The 21,973-nt window shown below is 45.8% G+C and overlaps 2 protein-coding genes across 2 annotated transcripts; both read right to left on the bottom strand.

Moving 5' to 3' along the window:
- Nucleotides 1–134: 134 nt before the first annotated feature.
- On the bottom strand, nucleotides 135–2,416 carry mcat (malonyl CoA:ACP acyltransferase (mitochondrial)). The gene is made up of 4 exons (XM_036518311.1): nucleotides 1,796–2,416; nucleotides 1,415–1,502; nucleotides 1,111–1,328; nucleotides 135–673 (listed from the first exon to the last, which is right to left on the bottom strand). Exons 1-4 carry the CDS (start codon nucleotides 2,306–2,308, stop codon nucleotides 263–265), a joined length of 1,230 nt encoding a protein of 409 aa, XP_036374204.1. The 5' UTR covers nucleotides 2,309–2,416; the 3' UTR covers nucleotides 135–262.
- Nucleotides 2,417–3,339: 923 nt separating this feature from the next.
- def6c (DEF6 guanine nucleotide exchange factor c) lies at nucleotides 3,340–20,754 on the bottom strand. Its single transcript, XM_036518317.1, has 12 exons — nucleotides 20,527–20,754; nucleotides 18,037–18,177; nucleotides 17,427–17,609; nucleotides 12,494–12,721; nucleotides 10,888–11,034; nucleotides 9,458–9,566; nucleotides 9,060–9,238; nucleotides 8,840–8,947; nucleotides 7,863–8,029; nucleotides 7,099–7,303; nucleotides 6,504–6,594; nucleotides 3,340–5,464 (listed from the first exon to the last, which is right to left on the bottom strand). Exons 1-12 carry the CDS (start codon nucleotides 20,620–20,622, stop codon nucleotides 5,262–5,264), a joined length of 1,857 nt encoding a protein of 618 aa, XP_036374210.1. The 5' UTR covers nucleotides 20,623–20,754; the 3' UTR covers nucleotides 3,340–5,261.
- Nucleotides 20,755–21,973: the final 1,219 nt, after the last annotated feature.

Genomic DNA, 21,973 nt, shown 5'->3' with positions numbered 1-21,973 from the left:
TGCTTCCGTGCTTTGAGCATCAAACAAGTGAAATCACAATGTCTTACCTGTCCTCAGCATCCTGTATGGAACATGCAGCCAAGGAACTATCAACTGAGCTGTGTTTCACAAGAAGAAACACTGATGGAGGCAGATTGGTTTTTTAATGTCAACCAGACATTTTCTCACATCACGAAGTAAAAATACAACAGTCTGCTGTGTGTATGTTTCAGTCAATGTATAAGGTGATGCACCTGTGTGTGTGTGTGTGTCTGTGTGTGTCTCAGTCCTGGGGCACTGCAACGTCGATGTGCGTGTAGCTCCGGAAGGCCTTCATGTTGCACTTCTGGAGGGTGGAGCCCAGCTGCCTCCCGGGGCCGAGCTCGTAGGTGTGGGGGAAGTCCTGACCCTGCCTCCTCTCATAGAGCGCGTGCAGCGTCTGCTCCCACTTCACCGGCGACACCAGCTGCTTGGCCAGCTGCCTGCGCACGTGGTCTCCATGCATGTAGCGCTTGGCGTCCACGTTGGAGTAGACCGCGATGTGCGGCTGGCGGACCTCCACCTTCCGCAGCACATCCCTCAGCGGTTCGACGGCCGGCTCCATCAGGGCGGTGTGGAAGGCCCCGCTGACAGGCAGCGGCCGCATTCTCCGGAAGTGCAGCTGCTGCGAGTTGTTCTGTAGGAACTCCAACGCCTGCGCGAGAGGGAGAGTTACCACCTGTGACCTGTGCGCTAACATCTTCCATCAAATTGAGACTTTGCAGGTCAAACTTTGCTAAGACGGTTGATGGAGGAAAAAAAGTACAAGTGGTCTCCTTTATTGCCATTCAAACCAGACCCAGGCAGGTGTGTGCCATGCTATAAAATCAACAGTACAGAACCTATACCTGATCCTACCTATGGGTTATCAAGCATTACATCCCATATCTGATCCAGATGCTCCTACCAGCTCATGTCCAGTATTACATTTCAAGCCCAATGAAGATTCTCACCTGTCAATGTCCACTATTACAAATGCACACACCTGACATAGCTCCTCTTACCTTCTTATGTCCAGTGCCCTAATGTACCCCTGACACTGGTACTCCAACCTGATCATTCCCAGTACTGTAATGACCCAGGTGCTCCTACCTGAAGATGCCCAGCGATAACCCTTCCGTCAGGGAACAGGTAGTTGGCAACGGAGCAGACGGGGTCCTTAACACCCAGGGATTGGCAGTGCTCCCTCGCCAACAGGCAGGCGTAGCTGTACTTCGCCTGGTCCCGCCCGATCACCGACAGCATGCCGCTGGGTACCCGCTCAGACGCCTCCTGCATGGCCTCTGCGCGCACCTTCACTGCGTACAGGGCTTTGGGAGGAAAACAGGCCAGACAAGCACCAATTATTATCCAGCAAAACGCGGCGTGAAAGTAAAATACCGAACAGCAGTTTTACCTTCTGCGAATTCCATAGCCCCCGAGAACACCAAGGCTGCGAACTCTCCCACGCTGAAGCCCGCCGCCGCTACGCAATTCTCCACGGCCTGCAGAACGGCATTTACAAGCCTGTAACCACATCTGTGGAAAGACTAGCTGGTAATCTAGAACAGAGGTTATGTTTGTTCACATGGCTAGCTTGGTACTCTGTTGCACTTGCATATCATATGCATGGCAGGAAAATTAATTTCATCCAGCTGTCAGCTACAATATTTTTTGATTGACCAATACGGCTTGCTAACATAGTATCGCTAATGTCACCGTTTAACTAAAATATTGCCAGCCAAACACACTCTCACAACAGTGCACCGTAATTGTGTATTGGTGGTGATGCACTTACAGAAGGTATTTCATGGTTTAATCTTTCCACTGCAGCCAGAGAAGTGACGAATACAGCGGGCTGGCAATGGACTGTTTTCATCAATTCCTCCTCGGGTCCGTTTAAGCACAGCGATAACAAGTCATACCCAAGTATTTTCTGTGCAACGCTGAACATTTCTTTGACGCTTCCATACTTCAGGAGTCCTCGCCCCATCCCCACAAACTGACTGCCCTGGCCGGGGAACAGAAACACCGAGCAGTCGCTCGGTTTCTTCCTCGGCTGCGGCGTCGGTTCGGCATCTTCGCTCTCCGGCAGCTCCACGGGGGAAGCCGACTGAGGTGGGACTCCATCCTGAGAGGAGCGCCGCGACGTGTTGGAGAACGATCTGCCACAAAAAGGTAAAGACACGATCTCCGCCAGGGAGGACCTCCTGGTATGTCTATTCAAAGCGCTACACCTTCTCATGTTCCCGGTCATACATTTAAAGATGCAGTAGCTGACAGAGGTTGGGATACCTCTGACGACAAACATTTTACACTTTAAAATCCCATCGGCCTCCCTAATATTTGCCCTTTCTTTGCATTTCCGTTTTCAAGAGATTCGTAAATCCCCAACCCGCATCCACGAGCTATCTGAAGGACGTCGCCATGTTGAATTGAGAGCGCATGCGCATAATGCCAAACTGCACAGCAATACAGGGTTCACGTGCTTGTTAAAGATACAGCGCAAATCAGTCACGTTAGGGAGATCATAAGCTAATAAACCAATAATGGTTGTGTCCGACTCCATCCTATTTGTGTATCATAACCCAGAAACCATCAACCTGCGTGGACAGACACATAGCTGAAGGCTTTGGAACTGGCTTGCTTATGGCTTCCAAAGGATAGAGGCATTCCAAAGTCTCATGAAAAGAGTTCAATCACCTTTAATAAATATTATCTCACTTGCTTTCAAGATCACAGGATTTTTAAGCACGGGCATTATTCCTAAGAGCAAAGAACGAGTAGGTTCAGTACCTTGTGTGTCAGTATAGTGTGAAATATAGGGAGTAGTGATCTTTCAATTGGAATGGTGTTTATCCCTTACAGTTGTCTCCAGTTGGAAGGACTATGAAAACAGTCTTACTGGGGTTACTTTGAAAAGCCATGACAAGTTATGTCTGTAAACTACACTCTCCACTGATTTTCAGAACATGCTCCTAAAATGTGGTTATAAATCAAATACTGAATGGTGTTGGGTGCAGCTTTTCCCCCTAAAAATAATTGTAAATCCTGGCCTGTAATCTAGCTGGGCAGCTTTTAAGTGCCAAAAACCTGTCAAAACTGTCATTGCTTTCAGGTTATACAAATTCACAGTTCATACGCAGCAGTAGTTCACAGCAAGGTGGCTTTTGACACAAATTTAAGGTATCCTGAAATGAGGACAAGAGGCAAAAAAGGTCATTTTCATTTATAAAAGTATGAACTGTTCTACAGGTTGTGAGTTACTGAAACATAAAGAAATTTAGCAACATGAACCACATCTGTAATGACAAAAAAGCAACTTGAATGTAATTACCCCAGTGAGAAGGACACCGCGCAAACACTGAATGAGTGGAAGAGGACCTACTCCATATGTTAGCCTCCGTATTTTATTTTGCAAGTGTCTCTATTATTGACCATTCGTAGGCTGCACAGACAGGTTTGATGCATGATGTGCACACATAAAGGCATACAACTTGCCACAATTTTGCAGCAGTTGAACCCTTTGACAAAACAGGGGTGACCAGAGGCTGTGTATCCCCTCCATTGACTCAAGATGAACTTCTGGTGCTAAAGCCTTGTTGCCAGCCCCCGTTGATGTGGACTGACGCACCAAATACAAAACCCACAGAATGATGTTTAGAAGACATACTCATCTTTTTATATATTGTCATGAATGTGCTGTGCATTAGATAAAGTAGGAAGGGCGGTTTTATTTAGCTATTAAATTCAGTGACCCGCGTGCCCGGGGGAGATCTTTATTAAACTTAAATAACTGCGCTGATGACAATGTGACTGTGTAGCCAAGGGTAGCCAAGGGTGGCCAAGGGTGTGAGAGATAACAAGGGGCGGTGTCACATTTCAAAGTACAGTCCATTGCATGCAGCGGTCACAGTTTGCTGCTCATTTTATTGTGCGAGTGTCATTAAAGGGTCTGTCAGGCTTCCAGTAAAAAAAGCCTTCTTCTCTTCCAGGGAAAGCAGACAATGAGGTGTGAGGAGGGCTTTACCAGCAGACACACACATTCCAGACTTCATTCTCTGTCTCGAGGCCCTTCCCTCCTTCACACTTCCTGCAATGTTTCTGATAATGGCAGTTCTCTGAAAAAAAATTCTCATGAATACTCACAAGCCTGTAGGTTTGAATTTTTTTCTGAAAGGGTGGCAGTGATAATTCTATCTGTAGCATATGCTGCTTGTTTAGGCACATCAATAGTGATAAGAACGAGGACCAAACCAGGCAATGGTCTCTGTGCTAATGAATAATCCTCAGATACCTTCCGGTTCTGGAACTCTGTGCAGAGACACAGCTGTGGAGGACTGTCTCAGACATGTGTACAGTGAATAAAACCTCTAACTTTTTTGTGTTGAAGGTTATTCATGGATATAGGATAAGGTTGATATCACAGGGTGACAGACAGCAATGAGATCATATTTTCTTATTAATGGAAGTCTGACAATTGTTTGTGGTAAAGATATCTTTTGTCTCTTAAAGTTTCCTTTTCCTCAGAAATTACTCATGTATAGTAGCTTCAGTTCATATAATAAACCTATATACTGTTTACATGGCTGTTTATCTATATCCCAGGCAATATGGATGGTGGTAGTCCTGACAATTCTCGAAGAAAAGTTCTTAGTTCATAAAAGGTTGGTCTTCCTGTAGCTGTTGCATACTGACTCAGAAATATTGGTAAATCTGAGTCACTGATGACGGGCCTCAGACCCATTGGTTGTTTCAGATCGAATGGGCCTCAGAACTATGGCCACTGTCCCGCAGGCTTTCTCAGTCCATCCGAAATCATGGAGATCATCTTCTGTTCCATTTCGGGTGAGCATGAGTGGACCATTGTGGACAGGCTTTTTATCCCCCCTGATGGCTGGAGCATATTGAGTTCCCGGGACCCATCTTTATATGACCATTCAACAGTATCCATGAACACCGGCCACAACTGACCGATCCCAACCCCAACCCCAAACCCAAACCGCGAAACAATCCCAGTTACAAGAGTTTCAACAGTCACGTGAACTGGCAATTGTTTATTGATACAGTCACCAAAACGTCCTTCAGCCCTATGATTCAATGGCAGTGTCAACCGCTGAATCACAAAATATTTTACATAAAAAGAATCATCCACCATTAGTACTGTTGTGGTTGGAGTGTTAAAACTGTGCCCCGATCTCCACTCTCTGAAGCACACAGAGCGCCGACCTCCTGTTGTAATGGCCTCGTCCAATGGCGTGCGTCTATGCTGTCCTGTCTGCATCTGACAGGCTGACAGCTTCCAGCTGCCCCTGAACCTCCCCATCCTCCTCAGATGATTGGCCGTCAGAGAGGCGAGACTCCTGGTTGGCATCGGTCTGGTATTTGGTGACAAACTCTCGGCTGGTAAAGGCTTTGTCTGGATCTTTGTGAGTGCGCTTCATGGTCGGCCGATGCCCGAAGCGATCTGTAGAGAGAAGCAAAGGGCGGCTAAAACAGGCTGCAACACGTCAACACGGGCCTGAACACGATTTTGAAAAGAGGAGATTGCCATCAAAATGACTTCAGAGGGTCCTTCAGAGATATGCTATCAATTCACTGGAGTAAGTGACGCTACAGCAACCGCAGAAAGGAGTTAATCATATTTACATGAGCATTACAGTACAGAGCATTATGCTACACTACAACGTGAGAACTGACATCCATGACACTGACTGACAACATGCTGGCTTTATATGGAGAAATGTATGTAAATGTAAATGTAACACACCCTTGCACCAGATGGATGACAGTAATGGTACTACACAGAGATAAGTTACCAGTCCCTGTGGTGTGATTAACTGCTGTTTGTTTGAACATGGCAGGTACATGTTCCACATCGAGACATATGGAACACGTGCATTGTGGCTAACTCATTGTGGGTTTTGGTGTCTTGTACTTTGTCCCCCCTTAATGCAACCCTGTTTTCGAAAAGGCAGTTGTACATTAGGCTTGTCTCACTGCAACAACCTCTGCATTCATGCAGAAGCACTGAGGCGAGATGTATGTGTTCGAACATAACCAAAGGCTATTTTTATTACTGCAAGTCACAGAGTGCACTACAGTTGAGGGGGCACTTTTTGGAGGATGGGTGGTGCTCTCTTTTGATAGCATCCATGCAACTCATAAGTTCCCGATGAACTGCAGCCTGCCTGACAGCAGTGGGACAGGGAAACCCTTGCCTGACCTACCAACCCTTTCCGGTCACTGTTTGCAAATGGCAGTGGTCGGTTTTGGATCCAGGCGTAGGGCTCATCCTTCGTTCAAAGTGGAAAACCTTGCCGACAGGTCATTTTTTATTTGTTTGAATATGGTACATACCTGTTCCACATAGAGACATGTGGGGCTGGTGCATTGTGGGTAACTGCTGTATCTTTCAATGTGGGGTGTACCCATTCCAAAAAGAAGTATATGGGACAGGTGCATTGTGGGTAACTACAGTATGTGGCAGGGCATGAGCGCGGTACCTCCGGGAGTGATGGGCCTCATCAGCCGATTCAGTTGCACATTCCAGTGCTTCACGTGTCGACTCGCGGTTCGCAGCTTCTCCTGAGCCTCCTACAGAGACAAAAAGGGTCAGAGAGATTAGTGCCGATGCTATCAGAGCACTGTATAAATGTACTAAAGCTCAGGCGTGGCCGATTCGCAGTGAGATGGAGTTTTTTATCTGTCTACTCATCTACACTGAACCGTGTCCAGCTTAACACACATGTAGTCACCTGTATTCAACTCCACAAGCCTATATATACTTACATACAGCTCCACAAATCCGTACACACCTATATTTGCCTGTAAACAACTCCACGTGCTTCTACATGTCTGAGCAGCACTTAGCACGGCTCAATTCACCTTTACACAACACCAAAAAGTGTGATCCTGCTCATCATCTGTACATCCCCTAGTACTGCTTTCTTCCTCTCTCCTATTTAGTTTGTCCTCCTCTCTCCTTTCTACTCCTCTTTTCCCCTTCCCCCTTTTCTCCCTTTGCCTCATCCTGCTTTCTGCACTATCCATTTCCTCCTCTCCCCCTGGTCTCTCCTCCTGTCTCTCCCCTCCGCTTACCTCCAGGTGCTGGTTGCTCCTCTGGCGTGTCTCCCTTAGTGTCTCCAGCTCGCGGGAGGCAGCGTTCAGGGCGGAGGTGCTGGCGTTCTCCTCCTGCTGCAGCTCCGGGCTCTGGTTCTCCTGCTGGCTCTCCTGCAGCTTGGCCTCCTGCTCCTGCTGCAGACGCTGCAGCTGCTTCAGCTTCTCCTCCTCCTCCTGCAGGAGCCTGGAAAGAGGGGCAGCCAGACAAACACAGGCAGGGGGAATCAGATAGGCAGGGGGAATCAGACAGACAGGGTGAATCAGACAGGCAGGGAGAATCAGAGAGACAGGGGGAATCAGAGAGACAGGGGGAATCAGACAGGCAGGGGGAATCAGACAGGCAGGGGGAATCAGACAGGCAGCCAGAATCAGAGACAGGGAGAATCAGACAGACAGGGGGATTCAGACAGACAGGGAGAATCAGACAGGCAGCCAGAATCAGACAGGCAGGGGGAATCAGACAGACAGGGAGAACACATGGAGAAACAGACAAACAAATGATCAGAAATGGACAGATGGATAAACACAGTGAAGGGGAAGCAGACAGACAGGAGGAAACACACATAATACTAAATAAAATATAATAAAACACAACAATAATAATAATAATAAAACATAATAATAAAACACAATGATTTTAAGCGTCTGTAAATGCAAACACCACACCTGGTGCGTGCACCGCCTCCCTTCAGTGTGTGCATTCATGTTTGTGCGCGGGTGTGTGTGTGTGTGTGTGTGTGTACCTCTCCTGCTCCAGTCGCGCTTTCTCCTCCTCCATGCGGGCCTGTATCTCGGCGTTCAGCGCTGCCTCCAGCCTCTCCTGTGTGACCTCCAGCTCCTTGATTCTCTTCCGCTGCTGCTCCGCGTGCCTGTCCTTCTCCGCCATTTCCACCACCATGCTGTCTCTCGCCTGGGGGATGCGACACAACATAAAGGTGCGTCTTAACCGAACGCAACGCAAAATTTTGCTTCGCCTTCTTCACGCGGGTTTGATAGCTTGCCTGAAAAATGAGCAAGCGAATTTCGCGCCACGTCACAGCAAGCATTTTGATTACACCAACGCTGCTAGCAAGTTTGCTAGACAAAATAGAAGACAGGTAAGTTATCTTGCGTTGCTAGCTAGCTAGTTAATTAGCATATATAAATACCTCACACAAGCAGTTTGTCATTTCTTGTGAACTCTCTTTTTTAAGAAGTAATGTTTCTCTAAAGTTTCAAAGTTAACGGTCAACACAACGATGGGTCCATGTTTTGAAACGTCAGCTAACGGACAATACCAATCAGCCTGAGATTTCTGGAAAGGGGGCGCGGCTTTTAGCCCTACTTGAAGGTTATTTCGTCAGGCGAAATTTTCACTCGAGTTGAACATTTTTTAACTCGAGCAAACGCTCATTTCGCGTCGCTCGCAGTTTCACCACGATTAACTCCACCCATTCGCCTCCTGCCATTGACTTTTCATGCATTCGCGTCGCTCATAAATTTTGCGTCGCGTTCAGTTAAAACGCACTTTAACACCACTCACTGTCACTGCCTTCATACTCTCTCCGCGGTGCGGGGAAGCAATACCATGTAACACCAGTCACAGTCATGACCTCCATACTCTCCCTTGGAGACACACTACAATGTAACACCATTTACACCACAGTCATTTATACCTCCACAACCTCCACCGGTTGGAGTGCTGTGCGTGCGTGCGTGCGTGCGTGCGTGCGTGTCTCACCTTCTCGGCCTCTTGCAGCTGTCTCTCCAGGTCCCTCTGCACCTCCCTCTGCCGCTCCTTCTCCTTCTCCTCCGCCTCCCTGCGCTGCGCCTCCATCTTCCTCTGATGCTGAGATAAGGAGCAGAGCCAGCGTCAGAACCCTCGCACGCAGCAACGGCCTTGCGAATCCTCAGAAAGGCTAAGCTTGCACGCGCTATCCTCTCCCCTCCCGTCCTCTCACCTGGATGATGTTCTCGATCTCCTGCTCCTGCCGCTCCTTCTCCTCCTGCAGCTCCTGCAGGCTGTGCTCCTCCGCACGGCCACGGGGGCTGCTCTCCCTCTGCTCCCTCCTGCGTAGCTTCAGCTCGTGGTGCTGGGAGGTCTTCCCCTCCCGGAGGAGGCGCAGTGCCGTCTGAATGGCTGCGGGGGGGGACAGGGCACCCGGTCACCATGATGACAGGGCAACTGCTGACCGCCCAGACATTTAGCCACGCATGTAGGAACACATGCTAAGTAGACAGAGCAGCTGACCAGTTCTAAACTGGCTAACACACTACACAGATGCAAGGTTCTGTCTGCCAGACAGAGAAGCAACAGTGAGAAAAAGGATGGAGGGGACATTTCCCATGATGCACTCACCCTGCATCCACTCCACGCGCTGCTTCAGGTCCGAGGCGCTGATCTCGTAGGTCCTGGTGTACGTCTTCACACAGAACAGGCAGCGTTTGCCCTCCTTGTCTGGAATGGCCTGGACAACAACAGCAAACATTCTCAGTAATGATGCTCCACACTGCTGCTACACTGCTGCTCTGACCACTGCTCCATACTGCTGCTCTGACCACACCGTTGACCTGACCGCTGCTCCGCACTGCTGGCTCGAACTTGAGCCATGGAGCTCAGCTTGCATTCATGGTGAACACCTTGACCGCTGACCCACTTGGGAGTCCCCCCTTCAATTATTTTGGCCTGACAGGGTCTTAGTTTTCCAGCACCAACCTCTAATTTACCCAATGTCATTCCTGCTGCATATCCAACTAACTAACTAACAGAATCGCAAACCCACTCTCAGTCTGTTGCTAATATCTGTCTTTACTGCCTGTCACATAACAAGAGTGGTACACTGCTGACTAAATCAGGTATATCAGTCATTAACTTAAAGACCTATAAGTGCTATTTATGACCAAAGAGTGCTTTATGTACTACACTGACAAGCATTAACTGTTGGTTAATTGTAAGTCTTAAAATAATTTGAAAAATAAAAGCTCCTCTAGGACTTGGCACTTAACCTACTAATGGTTAAAAAATTCCCTCTCACATTCCTGTCATGGTTTTAGGCACTCTCATCTCATCCCAGAGTTTCCTAACAGCATCACTTTCAGTTCAAAAGAATGTTGCCATTCTTGTCTCCGTTTACTGCTGTGTTTAAATCTGTCAGCAGCAGCTTCCTTCCCGTAAGGTAATTGAGCATTAACGAGTCACTGCCAGCCAACAGTTTCCTGTATTGCCTTGATACCTGCATTGTTTTCATACAACACAACATACAATACATTTTTTTATACAGTACAAAATAACACCACTCACTGTCTTTGCCTTCACACTCCCTCTGTAGGGGAAACAATGCCATGTAACACTAGTCACAGTCATGACCTCCACACTTTCCTTTGGGGACATGATACAATGTAACACCACTTCCACCACAGCCATTTATACCTCCATGACCTCCACAATGCTACCCTGCTGCCATGACCACTGCTCCACACTGCTGCTCTGACCACTGCTCCACTGCTGCTCTGACCGCTGCTCCATACTGTTGCTCTGACCACCGCTCCACACTGCTGCTCTGACCGCTGCTCCATACTGCTGCCACGACCACTGCTCCACACTGCTGCCATGACCACTGCTCCATACTGCTGCTCTGACCACTGCTCCACACTGCTGCTCTGACCACTGCTCCCCACTGCTGCCCTGACCACTGCTCCACACTGCTGCTCTAACCGTTGCCCTGACCACTGCTCCACACTGCTGCCCTGATCACTGCTCCACACTGCTGCTCATCACCACTGCTGTACCTCCACCACACAGTTCTCATCCAGCAGGATCTCCCCCTTCTTCTCCTTCATGTCCTCGCAGACATAGTAGGAGATGTTGGAGGACTTGAGGACGAACCAGCGCTCGTTCCAGTTCCTGCGGACATGACCTTTCTTCCACATGTAGCCCTGCAAGAATGGAGCAAACAAGTATTACTACACTTACTAATTAATCTCTCTAATTTTCAGCATAATCAAACAGTGGCTTCATTGTATCTACCTACAATTTTTTTTTTTAAATTTGGATTTAATTATTTTTCCCCCTTTTCTCACAATGTGGCATGCCCGATTTTATCACACTGCTCACTGCTAAAAGTCCTGCTAACACTCCGGGAGAGTACAGACAAACACGTCCTCTGAGACACATGGGATCAAGCTCCACTTCCTGTCCCACTGCAGGTCCCAAGCCAAGCTTGCACAGACATAAGTCGGGGGAAGACACTTCATGCACAGTTTTATACAGGGAGACTACAGATGCCTCAGCCAGCAGCGGGGGTCAGTGGTGTGTGATGATACTGACAAACCCTGGCCGAACTACCCACCCTCCCATTCCTGGTGTAACAAAGACAATTTTGTTCTGCCTCTGTGGCAGAGCATCATGGTACAAGGCAAATACCTTGACTACTGATCCACTTGGGTGTCCCTCCTCAATTTTTCCTTGGCCTGACAGGGTCTTGGTTTGACAGTACCAACCTCCAATTTACCCAATGCCATTCCTGCCTGCTCATCTAACCAACCAACAGACTTGTAATCCCACTGTCAGTTTGTTGCTAATGTCTGTCTTTATGGTCTGTCATGTAGCAGGAGTGGGACGCTGCTGACCAAATCAGACTTAGCGTCAGTCGTTAATTTACGTTAATTTATAAGCTTGACTTATGACCTAAGAATTCTTACGCTTGCTTGACAAGAGTAAGCGCTGGGTAATTTTAAGTCTTAAAATAATTTGAAAACTAAAAGAGTCCCCTGGGACTTTGCACTTAACCTACTACTGCTAAAAAATTCCCTGTCACATTCTTGTTATAATTTTAGGCACCCTCACCAGACAGTGTCACAGCAGCATGACTTTCATTGCAAAAGAATGTTGCCATTCCTGGCTCCGTTTGAGTCTGTCAGGAGCATCTTCCTTCCCGTAAGGTCATTGAGCACTCATGAGTCACTGCCAGCCAAAAAATTTGCTGTAGTGCATTGATATTTGCATCGTTTTTCATTTTTATTCTTATGGTATTGTTTGTATGAATGTCTCTACAATCTGTGTTTTCTTTTTTGAGTTAATGCTAGCTATTCAACTGTAAAATGTCCTTAACTACTCTTTTTTTAATTGAAAAAATACAAATTAATTTTTGTAAGTCTTACATCACTGGTAGTTTAAATTTGCATCCGTAATGGATTATCCAGAGTAATCCTGTGCAGTGTGTAGATGTTTCTTCCTTTGCTTTTGATTTCCCACTTTTGCCATGCACCTGTGTCAGTTTACCTCTAACTGTATGGTTTGAAAGCATGGGAGTATGAGTATTATCACACAGCAATCTCGCGTAATGTTATCTTTTGACAACTAATGCTACTATTCTGGAGGGGTGGCAGGCGTCACCTTCTTGAGGACGTTGTGGTACATCTCCTGGAAGACATCGTCCAGGGCCAGACTGAAGGCCTCCATGTTGTTGATGTGGAGGAGTCTCCCACTGTTCATGTGCTCTAGCAGCATCCAGACAGACAACCCCTCACGGAGAGAAGGATCCTGGGACAGCAGGTCCTCCAGCAGCTTTGGATCCCATTCGAGGTTCATCGCTGTGGAGATCTTTTTCAAGAGGTACTCCACCTGTGAGATAAGGGCACATAGGTAAGCGTCAACAATAACATACGACATCGCACAGTATTACACAGCAAAACTAAGCAGCGAGCTAAGCACAGCAGCGCTGTGAAGGAGCCTTCTTTCGGCAACATTACACAACACAGCAGCGCAATGTACACTGAGTGACGTCACACATGGCAACATAGAGGGACTCCACAAACACCGATGCTCAGAGACAGAGAGAGCAGAGAGAACAGAAGAGAACAGAGAGAGCAACAAGCAACAACGTGATGCAGCAACTTTCCACACAGCAACACACATGGAGCAACAAACAGTAACATCAGAGTCATCGCACTTACAGATACAGCAACACACATACAAACAAACACATCCTCTCACATCACCTAACAGAGGCAATATAACACTTTCTTAGCTGTCACTTCTATGCCTCCACTACAAACACCATATTTGGGTATGGCATTCTGATCAACACCAAGAACAGCCACCGATGACGGGGATGGTGGAAATATCGAGTGTAAAAGCCTTTTGCCGGGAATGACTATGGCGTTCTAATATTCTTGTCATTCTTGTGATGGCCAGAGCAGTTTTTCGACAGGAACATCCAGTTTGACGCATGCATACAAAAACACCTCTGCTACGTTCGCACTGTTGCAGCTTAAAACTGGTTCAAACAGACTGCAGTGAAACCAGCATCAGCTAGTCATAGATAAGTAAATGTTTTCTGAGGCATTCATGACTACTTCTCCAGCCCAAGAAGAGCCAGAGCGTTACATGCTTGTGTTTTTTGTAACCCCAACTGTGAATGACAGAATAAGCAAAAACAATCGATAGACAAACTCAAAAATCCAGAAACAGAGTGTTTAAAAGTTTCCAAGAGCCAATTTACAGATAAGCCCTGTGCCCTCTTCCTCTGTGACAATGTGATAAGAAAAAAGGCACTGCTGCTTGTTAGCTTATTACTGCAACCTACAATAAAATCAAAGAACATATAGCCAGCTAACTAATTTCAGAGAGTTAGACACTGTCAGCAATAGAATCTGATCAGAGTTCATTGTCAAAATGTTTCAAATGTAGCTAACTACAAGTAAAAACAACAACAGACTACCCAGCAAGTTTAGTTAGCAAGCTAGCTATCCACAACAATGTCCTCATCACTGGTATTTTCTCTGAACTTAAGCTGGCTACTTGGTATTGTGAGTTTTCAGAAATTTCATTCAGAGAGCACAGCTGCCAAGACCCCTTGTTATGACATTTGTTTGGGAAAGCACTTGCAATTCATACTGAACTTGTCAGATGAACCTTTGCACAATTTTTTCAGCCAATCTATCTCCAGCCCACTCCAAACCACGTATTGAAGTGGACTGTGGTGAGTGATTTTGATACAATTTCAGGCTCGCTAATGCTAATTGATCAGAGGTTTCCTGTTGGCAGTCCTCGCACAAGATTCTCGAAACAGGTCTGAGTTTGCCCTCTGCGAATTTAATGCTTTGAACTGGTTGCAGACATTAAATCCTTTGGATATGGGATGTTGAATTAGTTATGGAGTACACAGTATGTAGAGTGAATCGTAAACTCTTAGCCATGAGTAGGTTATAACAATTCTTGTAAAGATGGCACTTAAGTGGCCTGATGTGTCACACTGCAATGTTCCCGTGAAGGGGGGGTGATGGCTGAGGGTAAATTTAACAGTGGCAAAGCTCTCTTTTTCTCACTAGAAACATAGTGTGAGAGTGGACTGAAGAAAGATAAGATCTAAGCCACCTCATAAAGCAAGAAAAATACTGACACTAATGGAACATCATCAACTTCCGAAGAACAAAGTGAGGTTGCTGAAGTCACAGAACGTTGCTTGAAAAGCTCCTTCAGTTAAAGCACCAAGGCCCACTGATGCTCATCTACACGCCCCTTAAAGCAAAGCCAGATGCAGATAGAGATATGAACAGCTGCGCTCGCACTTAGAGGTAGATTCAACAGGAAATCATAGCCTCTATGCAGGAAGTTGGCGGGGGAGTAGAGGTGGGGAGGGAGGTGTGCTGGAGTGATGCTGTGACAGTGTAGAGACGGGGGCTGCGGCTTGGGCCTCTCCAACCACACCACACAACTGGGGATTCTCAAGCGCTGCTGCACGTAGAAATACGCTTACTAGAATGGTTTGGCTTACTACTGTAAAAAGCAACACCAGGACAAATGCAAAGGGCAGGGGAGGCTTCAGCGGAGTCCCTGGTTATAGTGACTGCTGTGATTCCAGAAAGTTAGAGCTGGTCCATGTGTCAGCGTTCATTCAGGAAGCTGTGCAGAACATGGCGGATTTGCTCAAACCAAGCAGAAATTTTGACAGATTAAGTGATTCTTGTATCTATGATTGGATCTTTAAGAGCCTCTCCATTACCAACATTACTCTGATTATCTCATTTCATGTCGTAACAGTGTTCGAGAAGGAAACCGGGCCCATGCTGAAATATTCAGCTGTTGCACGACACGGCTTGCAATGCGGAGAGTATGGGGGCTGTATCTTACTGTGCAAACAGGTTGATGGTCCTTACATTGCTGTTCCCACTGAAGCTATGCAGTCGCAGGCTGGGGTAGCAGTTTCAGAGTGTAAGACCTGTCCCCTCTGTCACTCTCGCTTCACTTCTACCTCTCCCTCTCCCTCGATCTCTTCCTTTCTTAATTTTGTTCCGTTCAATTGAATTGACTTGAATTGGATTGAACTGAATTTAACTAAATTGAATTGAATTGAATTCCCTTCACTGGCATGACAAGTTAATACTCATAATACAACAACGATACTATGTGATGACCATTCTTATCATTTTTCTGTAGGGCTCTTTGAAGTCTTCCTGTGACCTACATTGAGGCAGACCACCTACAAACAAGACCTACTTTACCCAGCACACATGTGTCTTGTAAATGCCGTTTCTCATGGTAATTCTTCATGTACAATTTTCCATCGGTTGGCTGCCGTGGTTTCAGGACTTTTTAGGGCTTGCTGGCGCTCAAGGTGGCATTGTGGGTTTTTGATTGTCATAAGCAAATTCATTGTAGCTTTGCTTTTGTGTTGTCTGTGTGTGCATGTTGCGGTCTTGGGGATATTTTAAGGGGAATTAAGACAGTGACCTTCGTCTTCTTGGCTCTGCTCTCTGCATTTCAGGATCTTGTGGCAGTAAGAACAGGCTCAATATTGTTGTAACAGATTCAGAACTGAATTGTCCTTCTTTGTGTCTCATCTGATTGGTTGGTATTGGCCTACCTTCGTGCTACTGTGCATACATTGTTTTATGTGTTCATTTCACAACTTTGCATACAGGTTTTCCTTGTGGTGTTCGTCTGAATGCCCTGCATGCTTTCTCTTTCAAATCTTTGACTGCCAAGTCGAAGTTCCCTGCTGAGCTTATTTCAGTCCAAAATATCTTTAGTTTGGTAATTGTTTAATTTCCAAGAAAGAATTTTCGATTCCTTGAGATCTGGATCTCCACTGAAACGATTGGTTCTTTCTCCATATTTACGGCTAGGGCCCAAAAAAAGCCTTTTTAAAGTCAATAACACACTTAATGCTTGTTTTTCATCCTGGTTTATATGCATTCCTATCAAGGCGTGGAGGGCACAAGAACAATTAGTCACACAGCGTTTTAGAATAAATTCTGACTCATTCTGAACACACTAAACACATTACGTCGATCAAGCCAGGAAGTCTACAACTTAAGCATTAGTACGAAACTACTGTACCTTCCTTGCCACGTATTATCTCCTCTTAAAAATGGGAGTTATTACTCCTTAGCTCCAGATTTCATGGAAGGATCCCAAACAGCAGATCTGACTGAAGAGTTTAACTAACAACTCCCACAACCTGTGGCTACCGTGTTGATAGGAACCGTGTCAGAAACTCTGACTCATACCTTTAATTAATATTAACATCTGATTATGCGTATATATCAGTACATCTGTGTATTCACAAAGAGGGGTTGATGTCAAGCTGTGGCTTTACTATATTAAACAAGGAAGAGAAAAATGAAATGAACAGAAAATGTTTCTCTCTTTCATTGATGGCCTGAAATAAAGTCAACCACCCTTTCTCCTTTCTCTCTCCCTCTCTCTCTCACACACACCTACTCTATTTGTCAATTCAAACTAAAATTAAAACTAAAATACACTTCATTTTGACTGCTCAAAATACAAATGCCAAAGTAACACAAAAATGTGTACTCATCTGAAGTTAATTATGAAAACTACATTAAAACTAAAGAAATAAATCATTAATTCAGATAAATTGTGCACCTTAATTGCTGTTCCCCCAGTTGTCGCTCAGGTTGTGGCAGCAGGTCACATATATTTAGCCTTCCTCCCTCACTCCTTCTCTCTCTGCCTCACTCTCACTCTCTCTCTCTTTATGTCATCTTCCCTCTCTCTCCATCCATGCCTCTTTCTGTTTGTTCATTTAAGTTCATCTTGCTTACGTGGCATAACAAAATCAGTATCTGCACTGCCAAAGCATTGTATAGAAATTATACGAAAAGTGTCAAAAATAATGAATGGTAACCATGAGCATCAAACCAACAAAACGTACATTTCTAATTCTGATTATAATGAAAGCAAAACAAAAATCAAGACATGCCTACACACAGACACAGGCATGTAGATATAAAAAATATTTGCAAACATGCATGCATTAAAAAGAATAAAATCCATGCATACAAAAAGAATCACCTCATACCTCTGCGGGGATCATGATTAGGGGGTAGTGGTCCTCGGACAGCAGGTTGAAGAGGCAGAAGAGCTTGAAGCAGTCCTGCCGCGAGCAAACGCCCACTGACACGCTGGGTTTGTAGTTCTTCTTTGACGTCATCATCCAGCACAGGTCGTCAAAGGTCTCCTTGTCAAAGGTCCCCTCCTTGGCCTGTCCGAAACAACACAACTCTCGTCAACATCATCATCAGCATCATCATCATCATTGCTGTCATCACATCTCCAGGAAAACTCTGCACCAAGACAAGGAAAGGAAATAACATCTAAATGTAAAGGGGAATTCTGCATTTAAAGAGCGCCATAGCTAAGAGTAATACTGAAAGATTTTCTTTGACCTAGCCAGTGCGAAAATATTGCTACATATAAACCAAACAGTAAGGCACACCGCGGTTTTGACGCTATACTTCCTGCTGAACAGATGCCCTTGTCCAGAGCGATACACTTTATACATCCATTTCTACAACTAGACAGAAGCAAATGCGATTAAGCTTCCAGCAACCACTTCAACACACTGTTGTATTGTGGGAATATGCTGGAGAGTTAGGAACAGGGGGACATGGATGGGACTGGGGCAGTACCTTGTCCAGGATGTACTTGTTGAGGTAGGGCATGTACCCTTGCCGGGACACGGGGCCATCATCGTCGTCCCGGAAGTGCTCCTCGAGGGCCACGGGGTCGTGAGGGATGTTCAGGGCTGTGTACAGGTTGTGGGAGAGCACCTGAGGCAGAGACGGGGAAAGATGACATCACCATCACCCCAGACGCAGTCATTACATTATGACATCATAATGAAAACATGGGCGATTCCTACACCTTATACTGACAAAATAAAAACACTGGCAAACAGACTGTCCTTTACCCACAATCCCTCTCCGCTTCCTGCACACACCCTGTGTTCTGAAACGAAATGGAAGGGCAGAGGTCCGTAGTCACAGTTACAGTGGAAACGCCCTTTCCCCAACGACAGTGTGCCCACAGTGGTGTATTTCTCAGACACACGTTCGTTTGCCTTCAAATGAAGCAAGCCATGCCAGGTTCAAACTGAGACATCACAGCCTCCACATTACTCCTGAGGAAAGAGTCATCCGCATTGGGTGTGGTTAAACACACGCCCCTGAGGAAACAGCTCTGGCACTAAAACAGGCAAAAATCGACTGCTGTGTCATAGCCTGGTGAGTCTCTAATCCAAAGTCATAACACACTCTCCCTGCCCATGCACACCAGTGTAGCACATACACATCCACACACGACTAGCAGTACAGAATGGCGAACACTGGATTCTCAGATGGGTCCCTGTCCGTTTGAACCCGGGGTGCAAGACTGCAGTTCACTTCACAGCATAGTGCTAGGGTTACTAGGGACAAGCGCTGAATGTTAAACTACTCATATATCCAACAATGAGAATTAACCTGAAACAGTATGCAACCTGAAGCTTTAAAAGCAGAAAAAAGTATTTTAATCCCTCTCAATGTGAATGAAAGTAGCCTGCATAAAAGGACAAGGGATTCAGAGATATTATTAACTTCCCTTCCTGGATGTGAAAGTGCATAGAGGTCTCCCTGCATCCTTTCACTATTTACACATAACTGTAAAAAACAGAATATTCAATATTTGTAACAAGGGAATATTCAGTCCTGGTAAGTATTCTAATACCTACTTAATCAGAATGTTCTGCAAGTTACTGCTGTGATGATGTTTCTGTGTAAGCAGAACAGTAAGTCTCTGGGCCTGGTATATAGTACATGGCACAGAAGTAAGCTCTGGTCACAGAGTCCTTCTCAGCATAGGAAAATATTTAGTGACCCCAAAATGGCGCAGGCAAAACAAAACCTCACTTATCGCGAACAATCACACAACCATGACGCAAACATTCACATTTAACATGTGGACTTTGGTCCCTTGGGTCCTCTGGCCAGAGTAAATTCAGGGTTACATCATTTCCACGTTCTGGTAACTCAAAAAGCAGTGGTTGAAACGTAGCCGCTCACAGAAAAATGAGCGGGACGTCGTTCGCTGGAGTCTGATTTCAGTAATTCCAATCAGATACGCACACACACACACACACACACACAGGCTTTCATGCATGCATGCAACCTCTTCCCCCTATGCACGCACACATGCATGCAAAGAGGTGGACAGCAAGAAGCACACACAACCACACACATACACAGACACATGCACACACATAAACACATACACACAGAGCACTGCGTCAATTAGTGGCTCACGTCCTCGTGACAGGCAGGCCCGTACACCTCCCTGCTACCTTTGCATTCATGTAGTCTAAAAGTGATGTGTCTAAACTTGAACGAGCCCAGAGAGGCAGGGAGGGAAGGAGAGGGGCCGATGGCTCCTCCAGCCTCAGCTGAATGCTGAGCTCACCATTTCTTAGAAACTATCACCTTCTTCTGCCCACATGGGTACAGGTTTCCCATCACGCATGTTGGGTGGCTAAATGAGTTTCACACCTCCACTTAACTTATATACATGTCTGATAGTGTGCGTGTGTGTGTATGTGTGTGTATGTGTTGGGGTTGTATGCATTTACCCACAGAACTACATTCCTGCTGCAGGCAGATAACTCTGCTGACTTTCTTTCCCCTCCACCTTCTGGCTAACAAAACCAAACGTTATTAATAAGTACATTTGCAAAGTAAAACCTCAAACATTGGATTTTATACTGGTTCATTTTGTCAAAACTCATTCCTCCGTCTGAGATAGTTATACTGCAGTTGATGTGTACTGCTGTTAAGTTATTTGTACTCACTGCTCAACAATATTCTGCCATTCCACATCTGGAAACGTGACTTCAGAAAAGTTTGTAACATCTGTAACACTGCTTCATAAATAATTAAGGACACAATCTGCTTTTGAGGAAAGTGAGTCCCATTTCATTCTAAAATGCATTTCACTTGCCCCAGTCCCTGTCAAAACAGCTGTGCCTGCACCCAAGTCCAGCACAGCTTAAACTTGACACCGATTTCCTGAATATCACAAAAACACAACGCCAGCCGTATGACACAGAGCCGTAACAGACAGAGAGAGAGAGAAGGGAATCGCAGTCTAACCTTCAGCTGGGACTTGGACACCTTCCCGCTCTGCTCCACGTCCAGCGACGTGAACGCGTACCAGATGGACTTGAGGAGTTCGGATTTGAGTTCCATTGCGCCGCTGCCTTGCTGCGCGCTACATTCCAAACAGCGCTCGAACCGAGAGGAGCGCAGAAAGGCGATGCGCCAGTGCAGGTAGAGTGTGGGGTGGAGACTGCGAGCTCACGGGAGAAGCCTATCAAGGACGCTGTGCGCGCACGTACGCTCTTGCACAGACTGGGACACCTTTGGCATCGAGCTTCCGCCTGCGAGTACGCGCATTTTAAGTGGGCAAGAGGACGAATGCGCGGTTTTTTTTGATGCTTTAGGCTGAAGCCTACTTCTCCCGCCTTCTTATTCAGCGGGCCTCTTAATTGTGAACTTTGCGTTCGCAAGAGACACATGTCAAACCACACGGACGTTTCAAGTCCACCCACCTTTCACGTCCTCAGCATTTGGGTCATAGCTTCCCACGGTTTGCACCAGAGTAAGTGAAGCTGAGGTCGTCTGTGTGCTTAAAGGCGTAAAATGATTTTGACTGCATTATTGTATGTATGCATTATTGGTATTTTCAAAATTAAAAGAAGCTGGTCTCTGAAACCACACTTGACCATCATCATTATATGTATAACTTCCATCTAGCTGGCGAGTTTCCACTTATTCACGGCTTGTAAGGTAGTAGCGCCCTCTGCCGTTTCCACATTTTTCCACATCACCAGAACGCAAACATTACAGTGCCCCCTTCAGTGTTCCTGGGCGGCAATACATTTCAACACCATCACTACACTATACAGCTAGTTACACTTCATAGTGTCTCACAAATAAAATCTCACAAATAAAAAGCATTCAGGCGCTTTCGTTGATGGCTTGGGACAGAGTGCACTTTACATTGATGCTTCCTTGCATTAGATATATGTACAAACATGCACACACACATACACACTGACAGGTATATTTGCAATATGCACATAAACAGCATATGTACATATAAACTTAAAATAGTACCACATAAACTAGGAGTGTTATGTATGTATGTCAAGTAATCAATGAAGCACAAGAAATACTGCCAACAGGAATTCAGCAGAAATGAATAAATATACAAAAACAAACTCATATCTCTAAAAAGCATCTGACTGATACTTCTGAATTTGATTCTCTCCCCAAAAAGAAAAAAAATGCTTGATAAATGTACAAAGTATCAACCCTTCAAATAAATGTATATGTAAGTAAATGACATAGGCCTACTGTGTACTCTGGATAAGAGTAATTTTTCTACATGTCTTTTTCTTTAGAGCTGGTGTTTGTTGGAGGAGTAGTATATGTGGTGCAGAAAGCATTACCTGGGAGAGGGCTTGCAGGGAGTCAGAACAACACAAGAGCTCCCCTGTTGAGGCAGCGGAGAGATAATCTCCTGTTAATGAAAAAG

This window comes from Megalops cyprinoides, chromosome 23, assembly GCF_013368585.1.
Source record: "Megalops cyprinoides isolate fMegCyp1 chromosome 23, fMegCyp1.pri, whole genome shotgun sequence".
In the NCBI taxonomy this organism is placed as follows: domain Eukaryota; kingdom Metazoa; phylum Chordata; class Actinopteri; order Elopiformes; family Megalopidae; genus Megalops; species Megalops cyprinoides.
The sequence above is the reverse complement of the archived record's forward strand: the minus strand, read 5'-3'. Positions and strand labels throughout refer to the sequence as shown.

Bases quoted from the DNA above. Each gene is read 5' to 3' on its own strand.
- mcat (XM_036518311.1), bottom strand. From the start codon at position 2,308: ATGTTTGTCGTCAGAGGTATCCCAACCTCTGTCAGCTACTGCATCTTT. The intron at 1,503-1,795 runs GTAAGTGCATCA...GCCGTTCTGCAG, and splicing joins TAAACCATGAAATACCTTCT to GCCGTGGAGAATTGCGTAGC. The intron at 1,329-1,414 runs GTAAAACTGCTG...TTCCTCCCAAAG, and splicing joins GGCTATGGAATTCGCAGAAG to CCCTGTACGCAGTGAAGGTG.
- def6c (XM_036518317.1), bottom strand. From the start codon at position 20,622: ATGGAACTCAAATCCGAACTCCTCAAGTCCATCTGGTACGCGTTCACG. The intron at 18,178-20,526 runs GTTAGACTGCGA...TCTCTGCCTCAG, and splicing joins TGTCCAAGTCCCAGCTGAAG to GTGCTCTCCCACAACCTGTA. The intron at 17,610-18,036 runs GTACTGCCCCAG...TGTTTCGGACAG, and splicing joins ACAAGTACATCCTGGACAAG to GCCAAGGAGGGGACCTTTGA.